The sequence below is a fragment of the Nansenia antarctica genome (genome assembly GCF_963989245.1).
Source record: "Nansenia antarctica genome assembly, chromosome: 7".
Lineage (NCBI taxonomy): Eukaryota > Metazoa > Chordata > Actinopteri > Argentiniformes > Microstomatidae > Nansenia > Nansenia antarctica.
In genome coordinates this window covers 4,208,267-4,228,103 of record NC_137677.1, presented here as the reverse complement: position 1 = coordinate 4,228,103, position 19,837 = coordinate 4,208,267, and the positions used below count along the sequence as shown (strand labels likewise).

Below are 19,837 nucleotides of genomic sequence, written 5' to 3'. Positions count from 1 at the left end.
AAAACAGGACGACACACCAGAGATGATCATGATCCTGTCATAAGGATGCCATTTTGATCCTGAGTTAAATTCACAAGCACAACACAGGATTTGTAACAATGTGGCAATTCAAGTTTTCTTCAGGTGTGGTCAGATGTAATGTAGTCTTGCTGGGTGGATGTGAAAAGAGGGACTATATGTAGTGATATTCTCTCATCTCCTGAAGGACCTCTTCCAGTGCTTCTTCCATGGTCAACTTCTGAGGCCTATTAAGGCGTATAAACTACAAAACACAACGAACGTGTGGTCAGTACCATACATCAACTCTAGATATAATACAGATTGAGAGGACTGATAGAAGAGGCACATACAGTTAGGTCCATATATATTTGGACACAGACAGACTTTTTGTAATTTTAGCTGTTTACCAAAACATCTTCAAGTTACAGTTATATAATGGATATGGGCTTAAAGTGCAGACTCTCAGCTTTAGGGTAAGGGTATTCACATCCAAATTGAAGGAAGGGTTTAGGAATTACAGCTCTTTAATATGTAGCTCCCTCTTTTTCAAGGGATTTTTTCTTCTCAAATTCACAAACTTTCAAGGATTTCAAGGACCCGTGGGAACCCTGTTGACATGTATTTAACCCAGGTCTGGTGTATCTACGGCTGAGAGTCCCTGTCCTGTATTACCTCCTTGGTGTCCTCCAGGGTGGTGTATGTGTAGTGTGTATAGTTACCTCCTTGGTGTCCTCCAGGGTGGTGTACGTGTAGTCGGCAGGGCCCAGGTTCTGCAGCAGGGAGGAGTGGAGGTGGCTGCTGGCCTGGGCGAAGTGTCTGGTCAGGGACAGCTGCTGCCTCAGCATGTCGTTGAGAGCAAACACAGCAGGGCTGTACGCACTGAGGGCTGAGGGAGGGGAGAGAGGGAGAGGGAGAGAGACAGAGAGAGGGAGAGGAGGGGGAAGAGAGAGAGGGAGAGAGACAGAGAGAGGGAGTGAGGAGGGGGAAGAGAGAGAGAGAGAGGGAGAGAGACAGAGAGAGGGAGCGAAGGGGGGAGAGGGAGAGAGACAGAGAGAGGGGGAGAGAGAGAGAGGGAGAGAGACAGGCAGACATCACACAAAAATTTAGTGGGCATATTCTTGAGTTTGCTGAAAAAATTGTAAGCTAAAACTAAACAAAGGGTTCTCCATATGCCTTTTCTAATTCACTTAACTACATTCTCTTATGAACCTGTCTGGGGAGTTATGTTAAATGAGAACTATGGTTAGAATTTAAAGGTCCCATTATTATGAAAACCTCACTTTTTTCAGTGCTTGTGCTATACATTTGGGTCTCTAATGACCTGACTAACACAGAAACTGTGAAATGAAGCAATTTGGTTAGTTTTTTTGTGGGCTGCGTATTTCAGAAAAACATGCGATTCAACAAGCCATTCAGATTTGCCTCTCTTAAAGAGAATAATCGGGTCTCCTTTAACTGCTCCGACAGGTCTGGTCTCTTACCCTCCACAGCCTCTGCGCTGATAGTGTGACTCGCCACGGGGGTTGGATCCACGTAGGCCATCCCCAGCGCTGGCCCCAGGGCAGCCATACCTTCACAGAGGGGAAATAACAATGAAACGACATGTAAAGGTGGTGAAAGGTGCAACGCTGCCATGCTAGGCCTAACCTCCCGAGGGCCATTCTGACATAACTACAATCGCAGACACGTTAACGTAATGAGTTAATGACTACGGTAGTTCACTAACCGGTGGACCAGGTGTAAGTCAGTCCGTCCGGTTGGGTCTGCACTGCGGCTTCTCTCACGGACGCGACGCGGGACTTCCTAGACCTGCGACTGCTGCGAGGCGGGACGACGGTGGAAGAGGAGGAGGAGGAGGGGGAGGAGGGTTTGGAGGACGACACCCTGCCGCTCCGGCCGCTGAGTGACTCGGCGGTTCCGCTGTAGTCTCTTCGGGAGGCGTAGGATCGGGATCGGGTCCGGGAACGACTGCTCTGGTCTGATTGACTAGAATAGTCGTCGTTCCTCCCCCGGGATCGGTCTGAAACGCTGACCTGGGAGGGGTCGTCCTTCCCTCTGCCGCCTCCCAGGTGCTCTGAGACCGACTCGCTGGTGACCTCGCTCTTCTCGGTCCTGATCTCACTCTCAAAGTCACTCTCGTAGTCCTCCTCGGCCGGGGCCGGGTCCTCTGTGGAGACCTCCTCTATCAGTGATCGAGGGGCAGCAGGGGCCTTGTGCTTAGTGACGACATCAGTGGTTTGCTTCTGGAAAAAAGATTTCATCACGAGTATGAGCAACAACATTGCACATTATACAACAGTTAGTTCCGACCAAGTGATTTGATTGGACAAGAGGCGTTCCATGAGTGCTGATATATACAGTATAACAGCACTGGGACTTTTAACTATATGTATCACTCCGAAATGACCGTTAATCCAAAGTAGCTAGCCTGCAGATGTTGTCTGTGTTCAGGTTACTAGGCAACAGTCCAGTTGCGGAACAATTTTTTGATGATTTTTGATGATTAAATAAACAAACAAATCATAATCTGTTGTCACTTATTGTTGTTAACTAATAAATTGCGCTGTAGAACTGTTGTATAAAAGCAATATCACACTCGAGGTCGTGCTGTCACTCGTCACTCCCTCTCGTGTGATATTGCTTAATTATCCAAAATTATTATCTATTATATAAGTTATATGACTCACCTTATTGTCCTTTGGTCTCTCAGCAGCACTGAGAGTAACAGGTACCAAGTCATCCAGGGTCATGATATTCATCTTGAAGTCACCGTCAGAGGCTCCACTTCTATCACTGACGGCATCATCATCAGAGCTTAGGGCCTCAGGGCAGAGCTCCGACAGGGAGCCCAGGGCCTCTGGGGAGAGCTCCTCCAGGGAGCCCAGGGCCTCTGGGAAGAGCTCCTCCAGGGAGCGCACCTCACTGAGGGCAGAGACAGAGAACTGGGAGGGCCTGAAGAGTCTGGCCCTGGGAGAGGAGGCGTAAGGGGGCGAGGGAGACGGAGAGAGGACCAGAGAGGCGCTGCGGACCGAGAGAGACGGGCTCCGCTGGGTTGGAGCTCTGCTGGCGAAGCGTACGGGGGACCCTTGGCGAGGAAGAGAGGGCGGGGATCGGGACTGGGCCCTGACCGAGGAGGAGGGTCTAGCAGCCAGCGGAGGTGTGGGGGAGACCTTTTGGCTGCCTTTCACAAAGGACTGTAAGGGAATAAGAGAGAAAAGGGAGACATTCCATGAAACACTAATGTGTGTGAGGCATGTGACACATACAGTACTGGGAACGTTTTTCATATTATACTGCATTAATATAATAATAATAATAATAATAATAATAACTTTATTTGTATAGCGCTTTTCCTACAAACGTTGCAGCTCAAAGTGCTTTAATCATTATATAATCTTAATTTAATTATTTTGTAATTTAAAAGCAATATCAAAAAGATGGGTTTTTAGTCTTGACTTGAACATAATGAGCTGAGGTTGCATCCCTAATGTAAACTGGCAGTGCATTCCACAATCTGGGTGCATAAAATGAGAACGCAGCCTCACCAAATCTCTTCTTTTGTACAATGAGCAACAGCTACCTTTCTAGTCGTTTTCTGTGGAGACACTCTTCCCTCTTCCCGCCAGCTGTCGTCTGACAACTCAAACGAGCCCCCCAGGAGCTTCCTCATGTCCTCCTCGTCGCTATCCAGTGTCACGCCTCCACCGACCACCCTGATCGGAAGGGCTTTGGGACTACCCAATAGCGTCGCGTCTGGGCCCTTGGGAGCTACAGCGGGTGTAGTAGCTGCAGTCACTTCACAAGTCTTCTTGAGGAAGTTCTTCTTTATGCTGAGTGAGTCAGTGCTGGACTGGGCAGCCACCTGCGCCTGCACCCCATCCCTGGCCTGCTTGCGCATGCGGTCCTCTATAACAGCCAGTCTGCTCAGGGCCAAACTCTGAGAGCTCCGCTGGTTGGAAGCCACGTACCTGGGTTCTGCAGACAGCTGTGTCTGGGTCCTACTCAGCCCTGGAGAGTGGCTACTAGCTGCAGCAGGAGGTGGGGGGGCTTTCTTGAGGAATCTGCTCCCACCACCACCTGCTCCGATGCTCTCAGGTGGGGGCGGTTGTTCCTCGCTGTCCAGCCTTTTTCCAGTGGAGCCAATGATGACGTTGTCTATGTGTTCTCTACTGGCAGAGCTTTCTAAGGAGAGGTCACTCAGGTCCATAGACAGGTAACCCTGAGAGAAGAGATGAGAGAAGAATAAGAATGAATGCCAAGCAACATTCTTGGAATACTTTTCCACCAAATGTTCTTGCAGGTTAGATGATAGGGATGAAAGGTAAATGAATAAGCATGATAATGGATCAAATGTTTAACTTACTGGTTTAGATCCCTTTGTAGTTGTATCATAGTGTTCTGGTGGCACGTCCCTTCTTCTCTCCACTGCACTTGTGGGCATCCTCCTCCCAGAGAGATGTGCCTGGGCTCTCTCCAGGGCTGAACTTCTCCCACCTCGATTCCACATTGTCTCTCCTTTCTCTATTCTCTACCCTACATAAAACGTATATCATATCGTGAGCTTAGAATGATAAGGTTCTATCTCCGTTTAGAATGATAAGGTTCTATCTCCGTTGAGAATGATAAGGTTCTATCTCCGTTTAGAATGATAAGGTTCTATCTCCGTTTAGAATGATAAGGTTCTATCTCCGTTTAGAATGATAAGGTTCTATCTCCGTTTAGAATCATAAGGTTCTATCTCCGTTTAGAATGATAAGGTTCTATCTCCGTCTAGGGCAGTTCAGAGATATTGAGCGTCAAAGTTTTTACATTCCATTATGTTCTGTGAGATGGAACCTTTGTATTTTAGGAATTACTAACTCAAAAATAACACAACACAGGCATTAATAAACACCTAATGGATCAGATTATGTAAAAAACTCAATTTTGACAAGAATGGAGATAGAACCTTATAATTCTAACGTCACGATATATGTGGCATTTTTGATTGAAAATAAGAAAGAGTAAAGCCATGATTATAGCCAAGTGTCCTACTACAAGTAACCTTTGCAATGTCGTGGAGAGCTGAGTGACATTCTCTCTACAATGTATCCACCTGATTGTTATCCACCTGAATAATCCGGTTAGAGGTTGTTAGTTTGTAACAACATGATCACAGGGACAGATGAGCCGCAACATTGTAACAACATTCCACCGTAAACAAGCGTCCTCGTATCCATGGCTGTGTTTTTGTATGACGTCAGTGAAACGCGATTCTACGGAAAGCAGCGAGGAGTGCGATGAATCATTCCTAAACGCGTTTCCGATTTCCGTTTCGAACACAGACGGACCCATGTCTCTTTCACGATTGATATGGCGCTTCTCCATTGATTATATTACAAAGTATAAATGTGTTAAAAATTATATTACACATAACAAATGTATCATATTACATTTCTAATAGTTTATTGTACTTTTAACCACAGCATTTCAATGTAATTGCCTACTCCTGTCCTGGCATCCAGTCGTTTTATTCCATGGCATCCAGTCGTTTTATACATGTATGTAATAGCAATATATTTACAATATTTACAAAAATATTCAATCAACTTAAAGTAATAAAGATATTCAAATTGTGGCTGACATAGGCTACTATTACTAATATACAGCTTGCATGAAAATCTTCCACTTTCACATGTTTATTATTCGCATAGCCTAGGCCTACATGTTTTATTCCATTACATTAGTCATACACATTTATTAAACCCAACCAAATTACCGTCCAGTAAAACACAGCATATAGACTATATCAGCATTAATAACACATTTATAACTCAGTTTTCCTGTATTGTGCATTCCACTGAGGTGCGCTTTAACGCATTTTGAATATCGCCGCCCGGTGTAGGTACCGGATTTTCCCACCCTACCAGATTTTCCCACTTTTCTGGTTCCGGTCATAGGTTCTGCCCTTTCCGGCGCTATGATTCGCTATGATTCGCTAGTATGTAATCCGAGCACTTCCGAAAAATAACTCGTGGTCTCCTCTCATTGGACAGGACCTCGTCCAATGAGTCACGGCCATCTGTGCAGGAATAAAGAGTTCGATATTCTCGAATTACCTAAAGGTTTATAACCCAGATCTCAGAATAAGATCTCTAGTCAACCTGGGCAGAGAAGGAGGAAAGCAACATGAGGGTCGCCGTGGCAATATTTGCAGTTTTGGCATCCGTAGCTGTCACTATTGACGCTACTGTATACTTCAAGGAACAATTTCTGGATGGAGGTACTGTAAAATTCCCCTTTTTTTCTGTCCTGATCGTTACTTCAACGTTTATTGCCTAAGATACTGTCTTGGAAATCATGCAATCATGCAATAATGCATATTGATACATTGTTCCAGTTGTTGGACTTCAAAACAAACGTTGTTATAACACTAGGCATAACACATTGTACTATGCATATTGTTGAAGGCTTGGATTGCGTAGAAAAATATCTCCCATTATGTAATCTCTCATATCATTCTATATAACTTTTTTGGGGGGTTACATAATGTGATTCACTGAGAATCAGTTCCTTATGCATACATAATTCAATGATCTGTTCAAAGGGGAACATTCGAAAATACTGATAATCCTTCATTTATGCCATGAAGTCAAAACCTTACTGTTTTGTTTCCTCATATGTCAGCCAAATCAGTCAATAGGTGACTTTCCACAGTAGCTACACACATTCTTTCACTTTTGCTTTTAGTCCATAGCTCATTCATGACTGACATCCCTATAGTCTCCTGTCTGTACTTCATACAGCCTGGATGATATCCTAAATTCTCTGTCTCTGTGTTCCAGATGCATGGACGAGCAGGTGGCTGGAGTCCAAGCACAAGTCTGACTATGGCCAGTGGAAACTTACTCCTGGCAAGTTCCATGGGGATGCTGAGGCCGACAAAGGTGAGGTGACAGGCTGTATTTTGACCACTGGAAGAACACATGTGGTGGAATTATTTGTCAATATACCACAAATGGCTTCCTCTGGCCTGAGTTTGCATAATATGCCTAATGCTTGCAAATGGCATCCTGATCCTAGATGTTGGTTGTCGATGTAAATTAAAGTGTTAAGGGTAAGCTGTTGGTGTTTTATTTGTTTGTTATTTAACCAGAGAGTCGTCTCATGTTTCAACTTGTCTAACCCTAATCAGAAGGTAATTCTTATAGGAAGCACAGCATAGCCTGTCATTCTCCTCTTACTCTAAACTGCACACTAATGTAATGTAATATAATGGAAAATAATATAATCAAATTCGAAAACAAATAAAATAACTTTTTCCGCCTAACATCTGGATACACATGTTTTGCAGCAGTTACGATTAAACACAAACACTTCTATCAATGTATTTTTTCCCATTAACTATTGTCTTAAATGTTTTATCTATTTACTTCTTATATTTGCTTTTATTCATTGTAATTTTAATTTTCTTACTATGCTGCTCTTGCTGTATTTTTAAATAATGTATGTAAAGCACTTTAAATTGCCCCTGTTGTATGAAATGTGCTATACAAATAAACTTGCCTCGCCTTGCCTTGCCTTGCCTTACACATGCTGATGTTTGATATATTATGTTATCTTGTCGTCTAACCAACCCTAAAGGCCTCCAGACCAGCCAGGATGCCCACTTCTACGCCCTGTCCGCCAAGTTCGACGGCTTCAGCAACGAGGGCAAACCTCTGGTGGTCCAGTTCACAGTGAAGCACGAGCAGAAGATCGACTGTGGAGGCGGATATGTCAAAATCTTCCCTTCAAGCTTGGACCAGGCCGACATGCACGGGGACTCGCAGTATTACATCATGTTTGGTGAGTGGGCGGGTGGGGCGGCGGGCGAGGCTGACCACCTCTGTTTGAGGAAGTAAGGACTTAAAAGCCTTTTAGCCTTTTAGCCTTTTAGCCTAGGAGTTTGCTATCTCGGTTGTTTTTCCCACCATCCTCCAATCACTCATTGAAAGACCTTTTCAATAAGAAGTAAATTGATTTAGTCGTAAATTACTAATGCTTTCACTGATATGGCTTTCACGACATTAAGTAAGTGAAATGTGTGATCCGCAAAGCCCCCACCCACCCTGGACTCCTTCAAATTAGCCCTTAAAACACATCTGTTCACCAAGGCCTTTAGCCCCTAGTCAATGTTTCAGTTTTGCTTTGTTTGTTTTCTGTTTTGTCTGTCTGATCATTTCCCTTAGAATTGTAAAGCGTCCTTGGGTTTTTTGAAAGGCGCTATAGAAATTAAAGTTATTATTATTATTATTATTAAGAAATCACTTAAAGACAAACTTTCTGTATCTTTTCTACAGGGCCTGATATCTGTGGCTACAGCACCAAGAAGGTTCATGTCATCTTCAACTACAAAGGCAAGAACCATCTCATCAAGAAAGAGATCAAATGCAAGGTACAGTAGAAGGTTCTAGAACGATAGAAGGTTCTAGAACGATAGGTTGCACATCGTTCTAGATAAGATTATTATTGCACATTGCCTCGTCACGTCCTAGCTAACCCGTTCTGTTTCTTCCAGGACGACGAACTCACACACCTGTACACTCTGATCCTGAACCCTGACCAAACCTACGAGGTGAAGATCAACAATGAGAAGGTGGAGTCAGGTACTCTACAGGAGGACTGGGACCTCCTTCCACCTATGAAGATCAAGGACCCCGAAGCAAAGAAGCCTGCGGATTGGGACGACAAGGCCAAGGTCGACGACCCCGCTGACGCCAAGCCTGAGGTGAGGTTCTGACGTGGCTTTGGATCGTCATTGTATTCAGGGTTCCCGCGCTGGTCTTAAAAAGCCTTTAAGTCTAAAAACCAGCAATCCAATTTATAAGGCCTAAAAGGGTCTCAAATTGCAGTTATTCGGTCTCAGAATTAGGTGCTAGGTCTTAAAAATTAGATCCTGCAAGGAAATCAGTCCGACCACAGAAATGTACGCGGAAATGAATGAATGAATGAATGAATCGTTTAATGACCACACGACCTAGGTCGGTGGAATTTGTTTTCGGTACAGGTGGAAAGCTCAATACAGCAGTGTCCAAAAAACATACACACATTGCACATAACTATCACATGGACATGTACACACATAACCACAAGACAAGAACATAGTCAATATTTATTTATATATTTATAATATTTATTTAAGTGCAGTAGTGCAGGGTTAGTGCAGTGAGTCAGGTGTTTAGAGTCCTTATAGCAGAGGGGAAAAAACTGTTGAAACGGGATGTTTTGGTGGCCAGGGATCGGTAGCGCCGATCAAGCTGGAACCCAAAAAATGCCAATTCGCTTCCTTTTTTCTCTGTGTGGCAGTGAAATCCCTAATTTCATCACCTCGAGGATGACAAAAAGCGATCATATGGTGCCGCGAATAGGTCTAAAATTATATTCGAAGAGGTCTAAAAAAGGTCTAAAATTCGACTTGTTGAAACTTGTAGGAACCCTGTGTGTTGTCATTGGAGTCCACCTCTGTGTTGTCATATTCAGTTCAAGTTAATGGAGTGTTGGGTTCCCTCAAAGTGCTGTGTGACACAGATGATCTCAACGTTTCCTTACTGTAGAGTGACTGCTGTAATTGCGTTCATTGGCTAGTCTGTTATTTTTTAGATTGAGTTACCCAGTTAAAAGAGTGTCAATCCTTTTGTAGGGAGGCACCAGAAGTCTATAGAAGAACTATAGTAATTAACTATCCATTTCTCTGTAACGCCTAAGAGTCTTATGTTTCCTGTCCCATAAATAACCTGACTGTGTTTTATAACGTGTTATAAACTGACTTTATTACCAGGACTTTGAGAAGCCCGAGAACATCCCAGACCCAGATGCTAAGAAGCCAGAAGACTGGGATGTGGACATGGACGGAGAGTGGGAGCCTCCGATGATCCCCAACCCAGACTACCAGGTGGGCCTGCAGGATTGGACCTACAACCAGTTTAATAATAATAATTCATTAGATTTATATAGCGCTTTTCCGAGGCTCAAAGACGCTGACAATATGGGAGAAAGGGAGAACACAGAAACAACAAGCAACAGATAACATGGGCACATAGAACACAGAGTTAACGAACGGGGAGGGGGTGGGTGGTAGGGACAGGGGAGATGGGTAGGGGTAAGGGAGGTTGTATGCATGTCAGGGGGGGGTGGCAGGGTTGGGGGAGATGGGTAGGGGAGATGGGTAGAGGTAGGGGAGGTTGTATGCATGTCAGGGGGGGGTGGCAGGGTTGGGGGAGATGGGTAGAGGTAGGGGAGGTTGTATGCGTGTCCAGGGGAGGGGGAGTTTAAGCTTCATTATATAATGCTGTATTCAAATGATACGTCCACAAAATGTGAGAACCATTCCCTTAAGGCCAATTCAGAGTAGACATGCACACAGCCCCCTGGCTGATAATCCGCTGGCCCCTAATGACATATTGACAATCATGATGGGACCAGCGTACTATCATGGCTATGTACAACACACGCTGCCTCAGGAAGGCCTCCAAGATCTCCAGAGACCCATCCCACCCTGGGAACGAACACTTTGTTACTTGTTGTCCGCAAGGACAAATAGACTGAAGCTCAGCTTCTACCCTAGGGCCATTCAGGCCCTGAACACAGCAAAGACCTAGGTTCTAGGCCCTGGACGATCTAGACAATTTGATGGCAGCTACTAGATTGTAATCAAGTGCAATACTGAAACACAACTGTGAACATTTCAAACCGAATGTGCAATAATACTATGTGCAATATGACAACCCTCGTGCACATAAGGTTCAGAGATAGGGAATGTTAGGATATTTATAGCATAGCATAGAGTACAGCACTGTGTTTTATTTGTATAGTATAGTATACAGTAGTATAGTGGATAGTGTATATAGCCATTATTTATGTAAACCAGCTCTTTTCCCTTCTTGTTTTTAGTAAAAAAAAATCCTAGCACCAGGGGAGCCCCCCCTCACAAATGTCGTTGTATGGTACCTGTACTATATCAATGACAATAAAGACCATTCATTCTTCATGTATGTAGGAGCTATTATGTAACTTTGTACACTGTAGCGCTTTGAGTTGCATTTCATGTACGAAAGGTGCTATATAAATAAAGCTTTACTTACTTACTTACTTACTTACTTACTTAACTTGTTGAGCACAGTTAGTCTTATTTCTGGCCTTTTTCTTTGTAGGGAGAGTGGAGACCAAAGCAGATCGACAACCCCGACTACAAAGGTGTCTGGGTTCACCCTGAGATTGACAACCCTGAGTACACCGCCGACGCTGCCATCTACAAGTTTGACGACATTGGAGTGCTGGGGTTGGACCTGTGGCAGGTATGCTGTTGTCCAAAACTGTTTATGGTGATTCTGTTAATGAAGAGAAATTCTGGGGCTGAACATTTTGGATGTGGGTCTCTCTCTCTCTCCCTCTGAACAGGTGAAGGCTGGCACTATTTTTGACAACTTCCTGATCGGTGATGATGTGAAAGAAGCAGAGGAGTTCGGGAACGAGACTTGGGGAGCTACAAAGGTACAGTATCCTCTTCATCTTGTTATGTAAATGAGTATTCAATGTTGTGCTTTTGCACAGTGGGCACTCAGTTTGATGTCGGTTTGAAATGTCAGACAGAGCAAAACAAACATGCTAATAATGTAATTCTTCTTCTTCTTTTTCTTACTATTGTCTATTCGTTTATGTGTCTTACGTCATTTCCGCTAGGACCATATATACTGAAAAATGTATGTGTTACGGTACATGTGGGAATACGGTACATGTGGGAAAACTAGGGGTAGGGTTAGGTGCTACGGTGACTTGGTACATGCTGGCATGTCTAACCCTAACCCTAACCCTAACCCTACCCCTAACCCTAACCCTAACCGTAGCCCCCTAGCACCCTAGCACCTAACCCTAACCCTAGTTTTCCCACATGTACCGTATTCCCACATGTACCGTAACATATACACTCACTGCAATGTAAGTCGCTTTCGATATAAGCGTCAGCTAAATGACATATATTCTTATCATGGCCTAAGTGACAATGGAATTTGCCTGCAGGGATTAATAAACCTAGTGTGACAGACAGTACAGTGTTTCTCTATGCCTCATATTACCCCTTGTTGTATTACAGGGACCAGAGAAGAAGATGAAGGAAGAGCAGGAGGAGGAGGGCAGGAAACAGAGGGTAGAAGAGGAGGAGAAGAGCAAGAAAGACAAAACCGACGACGACGAGGCGGACGAAGACGGCGAGGAAGACGAACAGGACGAAGAACTAGAAGAGGAAAGTCCGACAGAAGAAGAGGAGGATGAGGAAGAGGAGGAAGAGGATGAGGAGGTGGCACCGGCGCCGAAGACTGAGCTGTAGAGGAGAGACAGGTGGACATTTCTGTCCCAACTCTGTTTGTCCTCCGGGAGAGTGACTGCTGTGCAACTTCACTCTCAGTGAAACCCTATGGACTTATGGCAAACCTATGGCAACCTGTTCTTCAGGTGTGGGGTGGGAAAGGGGGTGGTGGTGGGGGGGGGGGGGCAGGCAATGTTTGTCTTCTTATCGATTAACATGTATGTATTTTTAAGGGTTTACGTTGTCATTGTTTTTTCTTCTCCTTCTTCTTCTTTTTTTTTATCTGACAATTCACCCTTTTGTTCAGAATGTGGTCTGCCCTTCTTTCTGTGCGTCCTACATTCGCTCGAGTCTAGGTGCTGCTTACCGACTACCTGTTTTCATCAACAGTATCACAGTCGGTATCGTTTCATATCACCCGTCTGTTTAGAAGCAGAGGATTATCCTTTTCGCCCATCGTTTGTCGTCCAACTGATCTGATGCTGCCTGTGTTTTGGGGAATCAAACGAGGGCCATATCCGTGTTAGTTCCTTTGTGCTTTTTCCTACAGTAAATGATTTATTTTTATACAGTTGTAAGCAGTACTGTACTCTACCCATCGACACCCTTTTAATTTATTCCCTCATGATTACAAGCACCATCTATTAATTCATCATTCATAAGCCACCGAAGCTCTCTGTTCTTGTTGTTGTGTTTGTTGTTGTTGTTGTTGTATATGTTGCTGTCTCAGACCTTGCTTTAGAAATTACCGTGTCAGACAAAGTCTGATCCAAACTGTGACTCTTTTTTTTTTATGTTGCTCTCTAACATGTGGCTAGTCAGTCCCTATGACTCTCTTGTGTTTTAAGTTTCAGTGAATAAATGAAGTTTTTCTCTCGAAGTCGCTGATGACCGAGATGAAAAGAGATACTCAATGACTGCATGTGTGTCCCTGATCTCTGTTTCTCAGAATCAGAATCAGAAGACTTTATTGCCATGACATGTAAACATGTTAGGAATTTGGTTTGGGACAATGGAGCGCAATTTACAGCAGGACAGGTGCAAGACAGGACAAGACAGTGCAAACCAACATCAAAGTGCAAGAGCCATAATTAATATAAATATAAAGTGCAGAGATCAAGTGTTCAAGTGATGAGAGGTTGATAGCAGACTTGGGATCTTTGAATGAAACTAAACTAACTTAAACTCAGTTACTGCAAAAGAGTGTTGCAAATTGTCGAGACATCATACTAGAAATATTACATGATCAAATAGTAGACACTAGAAAATACACTAAAAACACAATAACATCCATACATTTTGCTTTTCTGCGTAATTAATTTTAAAAATGCCTAGGCTGAGAATTTTATTTTATGAATGAAAATATATCTGTCAATCATGTTTTCGGTGGTCTATGTTTCGATGGTCCAAAAACACTATCCACCAATTCGTTGTATTGCAAAGAGGAGGGTCTGAAACTGCATTTGTTGGTGCACCATCACATGCACATGTGTCATAGAGTGGAATTTACATTCCCTCGGTGGTATATCCCTCAGCAGCAGCTCCCAGCAGTATGTCCTGTCTCAAGCAGCAAGTAGATGGCGTCTGACTCCAACCCAACACCGTTCCAGTCACAGTGAGAGAGAGAGAGAGCTGAGTCACAACTAGACTGTGCTGTGGGTTTAGAAGAGGCAACAGAACAGTACAGAAAAGACTGGTGGTGTTTACACGCCTTATTATTATAATAATATTAATAATTATTCAATTATTAAGAATAGTCCTTGAAGATGTTGAAGATTACACTGAAGACTCTCCAGCAACAAACGTTTAAGATAGAAATAAATCCCGAACTAACGGTGAGTAATGGAAGTTATGGAAGCCCACAGACGGACTGGAGGCCGGGTTCCGAGGGGGAACGGGGCTGGGGGAAGGCAGGGCCTTTGGTGATCGCGATTGAAAGTCTGGAGGGGGAGTGCATTTTTAAATGATTTTGCTTTATTTCCATGTCGCGCTGTAAACAGTTCGGTGCTGATGTACAAACGCGAGTTTAGTGGCGGTGAGACTGAGATTGCTGCTTGGTTGTTTCGACATGAATGACGATGCAAGATTTCAGGAGCGGTGTTGGTGTGTTTGGGGTACCGTGGGGGGGCTGTCTGTACCCCCCGATCAACCAGGGTGGAGGGGGGCGTCCTGGACGTTTCTTTTGATAGAAGTGTATTTGTTTAGGCTACCACTGAGAATGTGTTTTGATGCTTGTAAGATTGTAAGCGAATCAATAATAATGCGTTGTATTGGATTATTATTATTATTATTACTATTATTATTATTGTTATCATTATTATTATTATTACTATTATTATTATTATTATTATTATTGTTATCATTATTATTATTGTTATCATTATTATTATTATTGTTATCATTATTATTATTACTATTATTATTATTATTATTGTTGTTATCATTATTATTATTATCATCATTATTATTATTGTTATTATTATTATTATTTATTAATTATAACAATTATAATAATAATAGTATTATTATGTATTATTATTTGCCCATTATTCTATCTGTTCAAAACCAAATTCCTTCTATATGTGCATATTGTTTTATTGACTGACAGCTTAGACAGTGCTGACAACTCTAGCAATAGTACAAAACAATGTGCACAGGAAACATTTATTACTGTGTCATTAACACTTGTGTTGACGTGTCAACTGTCAACTTTCAAAATAGATTTACAACGTTGTAGTAATGTCCTGTGAATGTAAACCCCTTATAATGTATCTTTTACCCACTCAACCTCAAGGCTCAAATTTAATTGAAAATGTGAATGTGAGAATCAATGTGAATCATCTTTTTCTAACTCAATTTCATTTTTCTGTATGATTCAGACAATACACATAATATGATATGGTACCATATTAGGTTTAGCAACAGGTGAGGAGAGGCGATCTCCTCAGAAAATGTATGTATGTGAAAGTCTTGCCTTTCAACAGTTGTCATTTTATTACTGGCAGGTCAAATGCCTCAAGGAGAAGATCCAGGTGGAGAAAGGGAAGGATGGCTATCCTGCCACAGGGCAAAAGCTAATCTACGCAGGTGAGATAACCGCTATTGAATATCCTCTCTTGACATTTACAACACATTTGAAATGTTGTAGATCAGATTTGACTGGTTCTTATTATTATGATGATGTAACAGGTAAAATCTTGAATGATGACATACCTCTGAAAGACTACAACATCGATGAGAAAAACTTTGTGGTGGTCATGGTTACAAAGGTAAGCCTTATTCAACATTCATTTAGAATATTTGGGAAAACAACATTTATACCAGTAGAATAACAGTAGAATAAAGGCTAGCTCTCTTAGAAGTATATGTGTACTACTGTGTGATTCCCCCACCCCTCCCCTGCTGTTGTGTCTCGTCCCCCTATTATTAGCTATAGCTATTATGTAACTTTGTACACTGTAGCGCTTTGAGTTGCATTTCATGTACGAAAGGCGCTATATAAATAAAGCTTTACTTACTTACTTACTTACTTACTTACTTACTTACTTAACAGAGATGGGTTGATAAACTTGTTTGTCTGTAGTCATTGTGATCATCTCTGGGCAGTTCTGTTTGTTGTCCTCTTACAGCCTAAACCACCAGCTCCTTCCCAGCTGGCCCCACAAACAGCCCCTACCCCTGCCCCGGCCCCTGCTCCCTCTGCTATGGCTGGGGTACCCCTCTCAGACACGGCCCGTCCCACATCCATCCCAACCCCTGTGCCCACACCTACACCTACACCTGCCCCTGCCCCTAGCTCCACACAGTCGGTGGAGCCCACCACCACAGCCTCAGCCCCAGCCCTAGCCCCAGCTGCGGTCCTAGCTCCGACTCCAGCCCCCGTGCTGCCTCTGGCACTGGGTAGCAATGCAGAACCAGTTCCAGCCTCAGCCCCAGCCCCAGCCTCAGCCCCCGCCCCAGCCCCAGCCCCAGTTCTAGCTCCAGCCCCAGCCCCACCAGCATGCCCAGTTCCAGCCTCTCAGCCTGACGACGTGCCCCAGGAGGGGCACCCAGAACAGGGTAGTGCCACACCGCCAGTCCTCTCCTCCTCCAGGTGGGTGAAAGCCAAGGTCACGATGCACAGACATGAAAAAGCATTGTAATAGCCTCGATCATGCCTGATGCAATATTTACACAATGACAATTTAACTCACAAGCTCATGTTAGCTCTCTTTTCTTCTTTTTTTCTACAGAATTGTTGTTGACGACTTGGGCCTGTTGGAAGAAGCAGCATCTATACTGGGTAATGGAATTACAATTTAACAATAATAATAATATATATATTTTAAATAATAATAACTTAAAGCTTAGCTATGTCATTGGTGTATTACACTGTGTCCTCCCCCCCCCCCCCCCCCCCCCCCCTCTCGATGAGACAGTAACAGGACAGGCGTATGAGAACCTGGTGTCGGAGATCATGTCTATGGGCTATGAGAGGGAGCAGGTGATCGCAGCACTCAGAGCCAGTTACAATAACCCAGACCGAGCTGTGGAATACCTTCTTATGGTGAGTTGTGAGTTAAACACATGATATCACTATTATAACAGTGATTGAGTGGTGGATTACTTGCATGTTGTGTAAGAAACTCGGGAAACCACTGAGCTTGGTTTGTAGCTCTAATACGTTATGCACGGTCCCTGATAGATGACAGCATACATAAGAAGTAGTATACAGTACTCTCGACTTTACCATTTTGTGTCTGTGATTTTGTATACAGTACATTATACAACAGTTAGTTCCGACCAAGTAATTTGATTGGACAAGAGGCGTTCCATGAGTGCTGATATACAGTATAACAGCACTGGGACTTTTAACTATATGTATCACTCCGAAATGACCGTTAATACAAAGTAGCTAGCCTGCAGATGTTTGTGTTCAGGTTACTAGGCAACAGTCCAGTTGCGGAACTATTTTTTGTTGACGGAGCCAAAATAAATGATTAAATAAACAAACAAATCATAATCTGTTGTTGCTTATTACTGTTAACTAATAAATTGCTCTGTAGAACTGTTGTATAAAAGCAATATCACACTCGAGGTCGTGCTGTTATACTGAATATACCTACGATATTCAGTATAACAGCACTCCCTCTTGTGTGATATATTGCTTAATTATGGTTGTAAATTCTACACTTCCACCATCTCCAGGGGATTCCAGCAGTGCAAGACCTCCCTCCCCATGAGATCACCACCCAGCCCACCGCCCCGTCTAACCCTCCTGCCCCCGCCACAGAGCGACCCCAGGCCCCGCCAGCCGCAACCAGTGAGACTCCCCCTCCACCCGCTCCCCTTCCACACCCCATTGTCTCCTCTGGTGATGTTATAAGGCTCCTGTAGATCTCATGAATACCTCCCACAGTTCTCATGTATCAACCGTTGACTCTCCGCTCCTCACACTCTCTCCACACACTGTCAGCTCACACTGTGGTTCGTTAACATGCACACAAACACACACACACACACACACTCACACACCACACGTGCACACACACACACACACACACACACACACACACATACACACTCACAGGCCACAGTCCACCCCTATGTCTGCTACCTACCCCCCAAAACTGCATGTCTGTCCCCCCAATTTTCAGCAGGAGCAGTGTCCTCAACCCAGCCCCCCTCGTCTGGAAGTCCGACTGGTGGGAACCCCCTGGAGTTCCTGAGGAACCAGCCTCAGTTCCAGCAGATGCGTCAGATCATCCAGCAGAACCCGGCGCTCCTCCCAGCCCTTCTCCAGCAGCTCGGCAGGGACAACCCCCAGCTACTGCAGGTCAGTAGAGACAACCCTAACCCTAACCCTAACCCAGGTCAGTAGAGACAGACAACCCCCAGCTACTGCAGGTCAGGAGGGAGACTCACTACGAGACAAACCTTCATATACTCAGCTCTACTAACCTAAACACTCCTGAACCAACATAACCCATCTCTACTAACCTAAACACTCTACTAACCCTAAACAACGTAACCCATCTCTACTAACCTAAACACTAACCTAAACACACTGACTATAGCTATGTCCACTGACATATGGCGCTTTTCCATTGACCAGACCGGTACGGCACGCATTTGTATCCTACCCGTACCGTACTTTCAGAAACGCTTCTCCATTATACACAACGGACCTGGAGCGAGCCGGGACAGTAGTGGAGGAGTTACGTGTCATAAGGGCACTTCACTTTAATAAGTGCCGCTATACAGCTCAACGGGGGGAAATGCGATAAGAATTATGTCAAAATGCAACACTATCTTGCACAGATCAGCCTTAAAACATGTAACGTTAGATATGTAATGAAAGGCTGTGCTTGACGCTTCCATTGGACTGACGCCGGGGTGCTTATACAATGCGATATGAGTGTTCCGGTGTCTTGCTGGTAGTCTTTATTTATACAGCATATGGCTGTTACGTGCCTGTTACTTGCCGCTTTTATAATTTCATTTAGCCTAGCACAAGTCATGCATTGAATATAACCTCAAGTGCAGCTGAACAGTATTAAGTAAACCACAATACATGTGTGGGTGTCCGCATATTGCATTTGTATTGTTTTCTTGCAAATTTTGGCAGTTGTTTATGGAGGATGTTTGTATTCATTTAGTGAGCTGTTTCCTTTGCAGCAAATCACCGCGCACCAGGAGCGCTTTGTGCAGATGCTCAACGAGCCCCATGGAGAAGAGCCTGCAGAGGAAGGAGCTGAGGCCCAGGGGGCGCCACAGGCCCAGACCAACTACATCCAGGTCACCCCACAGGAGAAAGAGGCCATCGAGAGGGTAGGAGGGCTATTAGCAGAAACAAAGTAGTAACGTCAGTGGTGGAATTGGAAAACAATCACTTTGGGAACTCACCTCTGTAAAAATCACTAACATTTACATGACATTCACTTATTCCCTCCTCCATCCCGTCCCCACATAACATTATATATCTGCATAACACTCTTTAATCCCCATGTCATTCGTCAAGCTATAGGCAAGGCAAGGCAAGTTTATTTGTATAGCACATTTCATACAACAGGGGCAATTCAAAGTGCTTTACATACATTATTTAAAAATACAGCAAGAGGAGCATAGTAAGAAAATAAAAACAATGAATAAAAGCAAATATAAGAAGTAAATAGATAAAACATTTAATAAGACGATAGTTAATGGCAAAAGACATTGATAGAAGTGTTTGTGTTTAATCATAACTGGTGCAAAACATGAAGGTTTTTAGCTTAGATTTAAATATTTTAAGGGTTTGGGCCTGTTTTATTTCTTCAGGGAGTTTGTTCCTCTGAGCTAAAAAACCTTCATACATCTCTGAGCTGTCAGTTTTTTGTGTCTTTCCCCATTCCAGTTAAAAGCCCTGGGGTTTCCAGAAGGACTTGTCATTCAGGCGTATTTCGCATGTGAGAAGAACGAGAATCTAGCTGCTAACTTCCTGCTCCAACAAACATTTGATGACGAGTGATCGACGCTGCGTCGTGCCCGAGCGAGGGG

General features: G+C 43.8%; 3 protein-coding genes across 3 annotated transcripts; 2 read left to right on the top strand and 1 right to left on the bottom strand.

Annotated features, from left to right (window-relative positions):
- Positions 1–172: 172 nt before the first annotated feature.
- Positions 173–4,507, bottom strand: cUnh19orf44 (chromosome Un C19orf44 homolog; the record flags this gene model as incomplete). The annotated part of the gene is made up of 7 exons (XM_080535899.1): positions 173–262; positions 720–886; positions 1,482–1,571; positions 1,727–2,243; positions 2,688–3,194; positions 3,581–4,219; positions 4,364–4,507. 7 exons carry the CDS (start codon positions 4,505–4,507, stop codon positions 173–175), a joined length of 2,154 nt encoding a protein of 717 aa, XP_080392025.1.
- A 1,553-nt stretch (positions 4,508–6,060) lies between these two features.
- LOC308162228 (calreticulin-like) lies at positions 6,061–12,474 on the top strand. Its single transcript, XM_080536352.1, has 9 exons — positions 6,061–6,262; positions 6,825–6,926; positions 7,624–7,827; positions 8,322–8,416; positions 8,540–8,749; positions 9,800–9,913; positions 11,172–11,315; positions 11,419–11,511; positions 12,110–12,474. The coding sequence occupies exons 1-9, from the start codon at positions 6,169–6,171 to the stop codon at positions 12,341–12,343; spliced, it is 1,290 nt and encodes a 429-aa protein (XP_080392478.1). The 5' UTR covers positions 6,061–6,168; the 3' UTR covers positions 12,344–12,474.
- Positions 12,475–14,088: 1,614 nt separating this feature from the next.
- rad23ab (RAD23 homolog A, nucleotide excision repair protein b) lies at positions 14,089–19,818 on the top strand (the record flags this gene model as incomplete). The annotated part of the gene is made up of 11 exons (XM_080535898.1): positions 14,089–14,157; positions 15,328–15,409; positions 15,512–15,591; positions 15,952–16,222; positions 16,331–16,415; positions 16,555–16,604; positions 16,741–16,868; positions 17,510–17,624; positions 17,959–18,137; positions 18,980–19,132; positions 19,695–19,818. The coding sequence occupies 11 exons, from the start codon at positions 14,089–14,091 to the stop codon at positions 19,806–19,808; spliced, it is 1,326 nt and encodes a 441-aa protein (XP_080392024.1). The 3' UTR covers positions 19,809–19,818.
- Positions 19,819–19,837: the final 19 nt, after the last annotated feature.